A 12570-nucleotide genomic window follows, 5' to 3' on the forward strand; every position below is an offset into this window, starting at 1 on the left:
GTGACGCGACCGATTCTTCGTTTTCTTGAAAGAATAAAAAGAAACCTCGTGAGAACAGTCTGCTCACGACAATCATAGAAACAAAAATTCAGCAACAAACCTGCAATTAGAGTAAAGTTATAGTAAGAATACGAAGAGCTCAGTTGTTCAATGTATAATAAAGGGAGGGGGGGGAGGGATCCACTTGAATCTTTTTAGTTGAACGTTATCTCAGTGTCTCGAAGACCACGAAAAAATGATCTAGTCCGAAAAGGGGATATAAATTTTCAAATGCCCGGAACTGAACCCGGGTCCGGTGAGACGGATACCCAGGTAGCTCCAAACCCAGTCAGCTAAAGAGGTAGTCTACAGCTGAGTGGGTGTGGGAGGAAAATGGGACGGAAATGATGACAGCATTTTTCGACATTAATATAGCTTGTGAAAAGGTGTTTCATCAAAAGCATTTCCACGGAACAGATGGTACATTTTTTAAAGTGGATCAAGACATGATGCCTCTGTGGAACAATGGATAGTGTGCCTGGCTACTACTCCGCGGGTCCGGGGCTCGAATCCCGGCCTGACAGTTTTCATTAACCTCATCCAGTTATTGATCCTCCCTTTCGGGTTGGTAGATATATGGGTACCTGGGGACACCTGGAGAAGGTAAACTGTGGTAATCCCAGACTTCACACAAGCCCGTGTCCCCGGATAGTGGGTCTTTACCCACCACAGGTTCAACGGCCCAACGGTACGGAGATGAGCACTGCAGCCACGCGCAGCTATTGCGTATTCACACAACTTTTCCCTTTTATCAAGGCATGCCTCAGTGACGGGACGCAGAATGTTCATGTAAACGGTGAAAAATCAGATTGAGTTTCCGTTTTCAGCGGCGTCCAACATGTATAGTGTCTGACCTGCCTGGGGGAAAGCCTCGCAAACTCACTCTGCGAGGAGGTTACGTACCTCTTTGGCCGACTGGTTAAGGAGTGGCTTTCGATCCCCGGCGCCGGTAAAACCCTCCGGATCTGGATAAATTTCTCATGTGTTTCGTGATACGCAGAGGTCGTGTGAAGGTACAGTGAAGAGGAATTCGGGCAATGTACATGGATCAGTTTTGAACCATTGCTATCTAATATTTACATCGGCTATCTTGACTGCAGTATGACCAGTAACATTGGCAAATTTACTAATGACACAAAAATAGGCAGACAATTAGATCAAACACCAATGTAGACGTGCTCGCATTACAAGGGGGAGCTTAAGAGGTCGGCATGTGTAGTAAAACAAATAGATGATGCAGTTCAACATGAACAAATCAAGCGTCCAAAGAGTATGAAAAACTAACTGATCAATGGGGAGCATACTCCTGGGGAGCGTTGCTTCACTCACTCGCTTTCTCCATTCCCGAAGGTCACACTGAGCAAGCTTCCACGCAGCTACCTTGTCCGTGTCTAGTCTCTCCTGGCAGGATCGATCGACTTGCCCCAGTTATGAGTTACGTGGGCGTCCCCTTGGTCTTCACTTGAGGTTGTCTCATAGAAAGAGCCCTATGGGTAGGATCGACGTTCGGGTGGTGCGCCACGTGCCCATAAAGCCAGAGTTGGCGTTCATGGACAAAGCTGGTAATAGACCTCGACTCAGTTCCGCGGAGTAGTCGCTGCCTCGACACGAAGTCACTCAAGCGATACCTCATGATTCTGGGAAGGGACTCGGTACAAAGGCATTGACACGCCTCTCCAAGTCACTATTCAGTGTCCATGGGCAGTATGGGTTGTGAGTAGTCGAAACTCACGTCGGCGTTTCACAAGGACGCGAAGTGCTAGGATCCGGTCATTTGTTGACTTGCCGGGCGTGAACCCGGATTGCTCAGGTCTCTGAAACTTTAGCAGATGAGATCGAATTTTCATCAGCAGCAGATGAGAGAGCACTTTGCCAGGCACATCGAGCAATGCAAAACCACGATAATTGTTAGAGTCCTGTCGGTCTCCTCTCCCTTTTCAGATAGGGACAACCAACTCCCTTTTCCAATGAAGAGAAAAGGCACCGGACTGCCAGACGGTAGACAGCACAGCACGCAACCCACGGATTATGACCTCACCCCCGGCCTTCAGCATCTCCGCACTGATATTACAAACCCCAGCTGCCTTTCCATCCTTCAACTTCCTCATAGCCTCTCTCACCTCAGCAAGACAGGGATGAGCTTCGGCTGTTGGTGGATGAGCAGCCGCCATCTGCAACCCAGTCAGAGGGGGCTCTGTCGTGTACTGCTCACAGTTCTCGGCCAAACGAGTCCGGTACACATCCGCATCTGATACTATTTGCCAATCAGCCTTTCGGATGGTACTAGTCTGAGATATGGATTTAGAGCGGACCTTCTTCAGAGCTCGGAAGGCAGGTCTAAAGTGGTTTGCATTTAGACAACCCTAGACTTCCTCATCGAGACCTCTGACATACCTCTCCTTATCCCTTCTCAGAAGGATTCTAGTCCTCCGTGACAGATTCCTGTATCGCTTCGAGGGATAAAGATCGAGTTGGTTGAGTGCGCTGCGTTACGCATCCACTGCCCCTACCACGAAATAATTACCCCAAAAAAGCTATCGGTCATTCCAACTGCAAAGGGTATTTGAATGTAGATGTAGGTTGTTACCTCCGAGTTTTATGTTTAACTTTTAGAAACATCAATAACTGGAGCAAAGAAGTTATTTTGAGATTGTATCAGACAGTATTTAGACACCATCTTGGGAATGTTGTTCAGTTACTCGAATCAGTACAGAAAAGAACGACCAGAATGATCTAGGTACTTCGAAACTTACAGTCTACGTCTTTCCTAAGAATGTAAGTTGAGCTTCTTCAGCTTAACTTGCATTCTTCAGAAAGACGTAGAAGTGTAGACAGCCGTGTATCAAAATAATGGTCCCGTAGGAATTTCATGCCCAACTTGAGATAGTGTGTGGTATCGCTTCCTTACGGTCTGAGGTAATGGAAAATGGTGGGTGACAAATTTTTCCGACACCCGTATCCATGGTAACCGTCAAATCCAATATGGCCGCCGTCACTCACGACATATACGAAAAACGTCACATCTTTGGAAATAATCGTCCGATTCGAATGACGTTTGTGTTTATTATAGGATGTTACAACATTTCTGATTGATTGGAATATGTTTCATTGCGATCGGGTGTTGGGATCATGTCGAAAATTGGATTTGATATAGGAAATAACTTGCAAAGTGAAAACTTAACTCATATTATTGTATGAATGTATCAGTATGCTCTTTTTTTGTCTTTCAGGTTGACATTCAAAAGGATCTGCATGGTGCATGAAGTAGAGTTATGGTGACCTGACTCAGTATTTGTATGGTGCAAGAAGTAGATGGAAGGTGACCCGCCTCCAATCATCATCATCATAAACAAAGCCTGTCTACATATATTGAAACACCACTTGTCTGCATTGTGTGTAAGAGTGATTCTATAGCGGCGATACATATGCAGCACCCTTGCATGCATATAAAACAACAATATCTAGAAGGAGACAACAGCTATATAAAGACACTACAGCTATCCAGTCGAGCATGAAGAAAACTTTCACAACTTACTAACATCATCACGCAAGTCATTACCTATTCAACAGTGACTACACAGCCTCTTGAAGCTAGCGCCTGTAAGCATGATGCAGTGGTTGCTATTATTCATACCGATGTAATAAGCATTCACTTGGGGTTGTCGCTGCAATACTCTCCTCAGTGTAATTCTTTTGATTTTACAGCAAAGGCGGCAACTCTGGGGCGAAACAGATAAGAGAAAGGAAAAAAAAAACGCAGACCACCACTGCTCCTGAAAACTTAGGACAGCAGGATATTCCAAAAGAGAGGATCATAGCCTATTCGATTACAGAGTATCCTGACACTCATCCCTAGAAAGCCTTAAAGTCATAGCATAAAAGGAAGACAGGCGAGAAGAAAGGCAGTTCCAGATTTTACCAGTGAATGACAAGAGAGAATGAAGATAGAAAGGCAAGCAGTATCGTGGCGGAATTAAAGAGGTTGAAGACAATCAGCAGGAGGAGGGAAGCAGATGAAGCCAATGCCTTGACTCCACTGTCCAAAAAATCTACCAAGGTGGAGTCCCCTTGCTGTACACGGGCGGAGGAGGGCAGTTGTAATCATATACTTAGCATCTGAGATGAAACAAATAAAATTAATGGAGACTCTAGTATAGAGAACAAATTAAGACGACACAAAATGCCTAACCTCGAGGAAGCTAATTTAATTAGCAGTAGATGTGGCATTTAACTTTGTGTTGTGCCTATATACTCATACTCTCATTGCGTAGGGCCTCTGATCAGTGGGGGGCCTTGGGATATGTATAAAAAAATCGGGCATGTCGAGATGGTGTTTTTAATATTCCTCTGTGAAAAAGTTTTGTAAACAATAAAATCAAACAAATTCATAAAGATAATGAGATTATACATTGCAGGTTATTTACTTTACATTGCTTAGGCCAGGGGTATAACTTGAGGGGTGAACACATACGACAAAAAATGTGAACAAAGAGGTGGGGGAGGGGGGGGGGGGGCTCAAAGGAACCGGCACTGTCAAAAGCGTTCGAAATGTCTGAAATAACAGGAAAAGTTTCAACGAAACGATTAATATATGATAACCTATATTTATTTTGGAGGGCAAGCATAAAGCTCTTAGCTGAATCTGCACTAGGGATCACAAAGAAGACTGAAAGTTGTTAAATGCTTTAGAAATGTCCTGTTCAGAAAACATTTTTTTTTACTAGAGGCCAGAAGACTCAAGAGCAGCATTTCCCAACCTGGGGGAAATTTAACGTGAGGGAAACATAAATTACTAGCAATTAGTAGTCGACTGAAAAAAAATCTGGTAGAATGCGGAATTGACTTTTCTTCAAGTATATGAAGGCAAAAAATCAACACATTTGCTACGAAAGATAGAGTTGAGGAATACGTAAAAGAGAGGGTCAAAGAGGGGACCGAGAAATGTATGTTTGGAGAGGGAAAACAGGAGACTCTTCTGTCCTGGCCACCCCTTGGAGGGAGGTCCCGGCGGAAACGGGGCGTCAGGGCTAGTGATTGACTGATTCGTGTTATTAAGCAAGTAAATTTTGTGTTTGGCTTCTGTTTGTTTATTATGTTATTTGTGTTATTAAGAAGGAAAATATCGTGCTTTGGCTATTTTTTTCCTTGTCCACACGAAGGGGGTAATGCGGCTGGTTGAACTGGTTGAAGGGGGAAACGACAGGAACAAGGCTGGGAAACACTGCTCTACAGGAATTAGAGTTAGCAAGATTTTTTTACATTTACATTGATGAAAGAGCTTTTGGTGAGCCAATGAATGTATTTTAACTTATTCCGGGCGGAAACAGAAAAAAAAGTGTAGTTATCAGAAGTGCATGTGAAGGCTCAGGATTGCCAGATGAATGGCTCAGCGGGCAGGTTAGGTAATTGAAATAGCTTTCCAGGTGTGTCAAGGTATCGGGAAGGGTCCACCAGACAAGCCAAAACACCGGTTGTGACTCAGCAAACGTTTCTTGGCATCATAAAGTGTCCGAGGGCTTGTCAGTCGTGGCAGCGGCTCCTTAGGCGGGCCGGATCATCATGGTGGTGTGCCGCAGCGAGTAGTGGTAGCCCCGCCACGGCCTCCAGTCGATGCCGTCGGCGTAGGAGGTGTGGTTGCCTACATACTGGTAGCCGTTCAGGTTCGATACATGGCAAACGTTGTACCACCAGGCGCCACGAAACCTGGAAAACGTGATCATTTTCCCATTACATATATTCATTACCGATTTTCACAGAGGCTGAGAGGCATTTAAAAAAAAAATCTATGCTAGAGAGAAAAGACGAAAAAAAAAGTCGCTTAAATATATACTAGTATCTTTGCTCGTTTCTCCATATAGGTCGTATTTATCTGGTCTCGTAAATATATCTAATACAGCCATTGCCGCCCGTGCAGCCAAGCCCTACAGACGTTGCTGATTTGGTTCCTCAAACATTGGAAATGCATGAAGCCTCCAGACTTCCAGTGAAAACATTGTAAAAGATGCACTTATTTGCATGGTCTGTGGTCCTCACATACATTGCTCTTCTCTCTCTTGTATTTCAAACTTACCAGCTGATCAAGCGCCAAAGCAGATTAACGACCACTTTGCTGGTGTCTGTTAAGGCTCCCACAGCCGGAAAACAACCCTTCCTCAGCCTTCCTATCACCACCACCACACAACTGATCTGCCCATCAAACTGTACACAGACTTTGCCCCAGTGCTTGCCACCCCTTTATTCCATCGTCGATTCTGCACTCTTACAAAACTCATGCCTTAGCGACGAGAAAACAGCCATGTTACCCTCATTCCTAAACCTTCCAGCCCTCAGAACCTTAGTGATCTCAGACCAGCAGCATCACACCCTTATCCCAGCCTTATATGGACTTATTCTAACACAGGTAACTCCACACTAAAAAAAAATGGCACTATGATGAAAGCATCCTTCATCCTTCAATGCTTGACCACTTTTTTAGACTTTATAAAAAGAACACCGGAAAATACACAAAACCTCTTGCTATAGTAGACCTGAGAGCGCTTGGCCTTGTGTTGCTGTCACCAAGTTCATTAGTAAGACTCCACCCTAGTCTGGTTGCGTGGCTGATCGACCTCCGACGATAGTGACGACAGGCTGTTTACTACTAAGGCTTTGTCTCGTAACTACAACAGCTGCAGTGCGAGCCTCCTCGACACAACACTTGGGCTATTATGAATCAAAATGCTCATGAACTATTCCCGAATTGATGTCCAGTGCCGCTGGAGGCACCTTGATGACAGCGTCATGGGCATTCTCATCGACACAAAGGCCTCAGAGTAGTTACTCAACACTGCAAGCCACCCTCAACAGGCTTCGGTCGGGGACGGAATATAGTAAAAATCAGCCACAGCAACACCGAGATGATGTGCGTTCGTACTTCCATGGTAAGAGTGCCCCAGCCACGGCCATCAGTTGGTCCCACCCTCTCCAGCATGGCCATCCTCTCTGAACCTTACCCAAAGCAGCTCAGGAAGATCCAGGAGCACGCATGCAAGGTTACTTCAAGCCCTGCTCCTAACAATTACGAAGGTGTCTGACCACCTCTAGCGGAATAGGCTCTGGCAGAAACCCCTACGCTCTTAAAAGAGTTCGATCAGAGGTTGACGCAGCCACCGCCACCTGTAACTTGGGGAGGCATCTCCCCCAGCCCGCCACATACGGCGAGGCAGCACAGTGACCGCCGTCAGCACTCGTGAACTCCTTCGAATATATGAAATATAAATGCCGATTAGGTAGTTACCTTAAGCTTAGAGATAATTTACTTTTGAGTAGTTATGAAAGCATCGTAGCCAATATTTTAAGACAACAATTTAACTCAACATTTCTTAAACTTGACTATTTGCAGCAATTGACTACTGTCTACAGAAAATACTTTTGTTGTTATTATTATTTCTATTGCCGTTTTTATTATCATTATTATTATCATTTTTATTATTATTATTATTATTATTATTATTATTATTATTATTATTATTATTATTATTATTATTATTATTATTATTATTATTATTATTATTATTATTATTACTACTACTACTACTACTACTACTACTACTACTACTACTACTACTACTACTACTACTATTACCATTATCACTACCCACTTCCTCGAGCTGGTCTGGCACTTACCTTTGGGCGCAGTTCGTCCCGTCGGAGTCATTGTCAGAGTCATGGGTTGAGAATTTGGAACCCGGGTGGCCGCCTTCCCCCAGGCCGTCCCCTGCGTCACCGCTGTACCTGTCAACGTAAACACAATGGTCGACAAGTAGTGTTGTTGGCAAGATAGCTCACATGTAGTAAAGTCACAGAAATGCAGTTGATTGTGCAATGACATGTTCTTTTTTTGGTAGACATAAAAAAATCTTAAAATAGTATTTTTTACAATAAGATTTATCAAGATACAAAAATATTTCTACCACTTATTTATCAGCAGTACCTTCTACAGATATCTTTCCTTCGAATTTATAATTCATTGAAAACATCAAGTGCATAAAAAAAAAATTACTACTGGCATACAAAATATTTTACCGAAGTGTTCACATTACATTCTTCATATATATATATATATATATATATATATATATATATATATATATATATATATATATATATATATATATATATATATATATATATATATATATATATATATATATATATATATATATATATATATATATATATATATATATATATATATATATATATATATATATATATATATATATATATATATATATATATATATATATATATATATATATATATATATATATATATAAAACATGGCGACAGGATGTGCCCCTACAAGGCCTCTCACCTCCCAACATTGAGACGATACTTTGTTCCTGGGTCCGCGACCTTAAAGAAGCCGTACTTGGCATACCGATGACCTCCCTCCCAGTCTATAAGATCGATCCGTAGTTCCTGTAGGTCTGTGGAGGTCAGAGCGTGCAGATGGTCAAGGCCCAGCCAAAACTCTGTATTAATATTGCCGAATCCCAGTTGATATTCACTCCAGGTTCTGTAGAAGTCTTCTCGGACGGTAGAATTTGTGCGTCTCTGTACCACCGTCCACCCGCCGCCGTCCGTGGTCTGGTCGCAGTACACATTGAGGCGGCGATCTGGCTGTCCAGGGTAAGGGTAGATCACGCGCTCGCCGCTCTGTCCATCCCCGGCCTCCAGGACGTCCCTGCAGTGTCGCGGCTGATTCTGCCTTTTGTTGACGGCTTGAGCCACTTCCCGCACCGAGTCTCTTATCTCCTGCAGCATAGAGGAAATTTTGTAAGGACAGCCTGCCCACTGTGTGTGTGTGAGTGTGTTTTTATATATATATATATATATATATATATATATATATATATATATATATATATATATATATATATATATATATATATATATATATATATATATATATATATATATATATATATATATATATATATATATATATATATATATATATATATATATATATATATATATATATATATATATATATATATATATATATATATATATATATATATATATATATATATATATATATATATATATATATATATATATATATATATATATATATATATATATATATATATATATATATATATATATATATATATATATATATATATATATATATATATATATATATATATATATTATATAATATTAAATAATAATAATAATAATAATAATAATAATAATAATAATAATAATAATAATAATAATAATAATGATAATGATGATGATGACGGTGGTGAATTTTTTTTTTTTTTTTTTTTTTTTTACGTCTTGGCCTATTGCGCCGGTAGGCTTTTTCCCGGTGGATCTTGAGGGCCTGATGGTCGGTCCAAGGCTTCTTCCCGGTGGGGCCTGATGGTCGGCCCAGCCCGTTCTGGCGCAGGCGAGTGTTTATAGTGGCGCCATCTTGCATTGGCTCGTGCTGCCCTCCCGGAGCTCATCTTTAATCCTAGAATCTAGTCTGGGTTGATAGGTGGTCTTCTGGACAGCATGTGGGTAGTTTTAATCCACTCGGCGGCGGCTGAAAGATCCCAGCTTGGTGGCACCGGTCGGGGATTGAACTCGCGTCCTCCTGAACGCGGGGCCGTCTCGCTATTCTTTCAGCTACCGCCTCCCCATGATGATGATGATGATGATGATGATGATAATAATAAAAATAACAGTAACAATAATAACCGTAGGAATGGCACTGCCATCCACTGAATGGTGTAATATCGTGCCTGGCAGCTTACACCTCGCACACTTTAATAAGGTCCTGCAGAGCCTCCACAACGGGCGCCGGCATAGCGATGTCATCAGTATATCTCAGCGAGTTGCTGCACTCACCATGTAAGTGGCAGCCAGTACCTTTGTTACTGGGGGCGGCACTGAGATCACCTGTGTAGACATTGACATCGTACAGGTAGGGAGACACGTTTCCTCCCTGGCAAATACCATTGGCTCACTTAAGTGGCAACGAAGTGGCAGGTCCCCGTTTTACTGTGAATTCCCGGGTAGTGTACCAGTGCATTAAAAGCTTGACATTATGCCCAAGTGTTCCCCGTATAAGCAGTTTATTGAAGAGCTTTTAGTAGTTCACCCAGTCAGATGAATTGCTAGCATCAAGAAAGTAAAGACAAACATCTGAGCCCATGGAAGTGTAGTGCTTAAATGACAGTGGAACAAGGTGTTTTGTAGCGAACTATTCCAAATTTAATCCTTGTTACACTCGGTATAACCAAAGCTCGGATAGATGAGCTACATGCCTAACTGGTTTTTTCCTGTGGTAGCTTGAAGAAAGACCAGTGTGTGAGGTATTGAAGACAACAGTACAGCATTGGCATAGCAAAGGAGCAAAGCAATAAGAGGAGCCCTTGACGATTAGAGGATTCGTGACCAGTTTATATATTCCAGCCATTAGCTTTGTGGATGTGCCCCTCCTTTATTTGCAAATGTGCTTGCTGAAGCCCATCTGGCCTGGATTAAACAGTGTTCACGGACTATGTAGCTTGAGAGTGAATGAAACGGGAGATCAGTTCATTTCCTTCATTCACGCAATTTACAGGCGTAAGGCAGAGGCCTCGCCCCGCCGTGTGCAGAAACATTGTTGCCATCAAGGAAAGGAAGCCATGATAAGCCACATCTATAATAAGTAACAAAATTAACCAATTATCATTTAGATTTCCTCAAAAAGATCCAAATGGAAAGGTTACTAAATAAAATGGAAAGCCGTATGTTGCCTTCGTATGACTCTTCAACTGTAGTTATATGAAAGTATAATAATTTCCATAGGGTGATTTGTATACTGTGTGAGTGGTTGTCATCGATGGTGCGGTTTTGATGTATTTACTGGTTTTATAACATCTCTAGGTAAGCCACCACATCACAGTGTTCGTTTTTACATTATATAACGACAAAACTCCCACTATTACAGTTTGGGTCATGTCATATCTATTCCTTAAAATATAGTAAATAAACAACACTCACACACTCACACACACACACACACACACACACACACACACACACACACACACACACGGATTCTTTCCGTTGACCATGAGTGGTAACTGTCCCCCCTTGAGCAAGGGGGATGGGGTGTGTGGTGAGTGAAGTCCTGCCAGTACCCAGAGATCGACGATAAAGAACACCTGCTCATGTCGGGAGGGTACCTGCTGGCGATTACGAGTCCAACACGTGATCAGGCCGTGGTGAATTACACACACACACACACACACACACACACACACACACACACACACACACACACAGTACATATATAAATACATATACACACACACACACACACACACACACACACACACACACACACACATACACAGTACATACATACATACACACACACACACACACACACACACACACACATATATATATATATATATATATATATATATATATATATATATATATATATATATATATATATATATATATATATATATATATATATATATATATATATATATATATATATATATATATATATATATATATATATATATATATATATATATATATATATTTGTCTATCAATCAATCAATCTATCTCTATCTTTTTATCGATCCATTTAACTGCCTATCTCTGTATCTATCTATCAATACGTATATACTATATAATTTCCTTTAGCTTTTACGCAGTAACAAAAAGGTTAAATCTTTGTTCACTCCAACCTCAGCGAGACTTCCATTATGATCACTGAGAAGTGAAGCACTGCAAGGTCAGTGCTTACAAGAGGTCAAGGTGTGGAGGCACGACTCTTACCTTCATGAGAGTGATCAGCTGGCTCTCCGGCTGGGAAGTGGCACAGGTGTCCAAGGCAGTGGCCACACAGGCATCGCTGTAGCCCAGCCCTTGAAGGAGGATGGAAAGGAGGGAGTGGCCGTTGGGAGGGTACGGGGCTATGGACTCCTGGGTGGGTGGAGGAGAGGTAGTGGCGGAGGCAGTAACCAGGGACCCCACTACGACGAGGAACACCAGAAGGACCCCCATGAGGACGTCTTATGCTTCCGTACTGAATATTCACTTGAACTGTTCTGTTGTAAGGCCAGTGAGGCAAGGATCCCGTCTTTCTTGCTGGCAGAGGTTCCGCGCGGCGACCGTCGCGGGCTGCAGTGTGGGGTTGAGTGTCTGCGCGTCCTCGTCCCTGACGGCCATAGTGTTAGTCTTCCCCATTCCCTACCCGTCCCCATCCCCGTACGCGGGACTGGGGTATGGACAAGCCGCCCAATCACCATACCATTTCCGGGACAGATATGAGGGACCAATCCGCACGTCATAATAATGTTGGCAGCACTTTAAAACCAATAATTACAGAAAACGAAATAAATAATGCATTTTTTACACACCATTGTATTCATATAAATTATATATCATAAAACAAAACAATAGCGTTGTTGATCTACAAGTAAATAACAAGTAACGCGGGTAAGTTAATTTATGAGACAGATTGGTATCCATGACTC

General features: G+C 42.1%; 1 protein-coding gene across 1 annotated transcript in view; it reads right to left on the reverse strand.

The window, feature by feature from the left end:
- LOC127006435 (uncharacterized) overlaps window positions 1–12570 on the reverse strand; it is a 52421-nt gene that overhangs the window by 19429 nt on the left and 20422 nt on the right. Inside the window, exons 2-6 of the mRNA XM_050876386.1 lie at window positions 8396–8838; window positions 7705–7812; window positions 5590–5742; window positions 2160–2322; window positions 1–24 (exon numbers count right to left, since the gene is read on the reverse strand). The exon at window positions 1–24 is cut by the window's left edge and continues 377 nt beyond it. Of these exons, the coding sequence (XP_050732343.1) occupies window positions 1–24; window positions 2160–2322; window positions 5590–5742; window positions 7705–7812; window positions 8396–8838 (891 nt within the window). The remainder of the gene's footprint in view (window positions 25–2159; window positions 2323–5589; window positions 5743–7704; window positions 7813–8395; window positions 8839–12570) is intronic.

Source organism: Eriocheir sinensis, chromosome 32, assembly GCF_024679095.1.
Source record: "Eriocheir sinensis breed Jianghai 21 chromosome 32, ASM2467909v1, whole genome shotgun sequence".
Lineage (NCBI taxonomy): Eukaryota > Metazoa > Arthropoda > Malacostraca > Decapoda > Varunidae > Eriocheir > Eriocheir sinensis.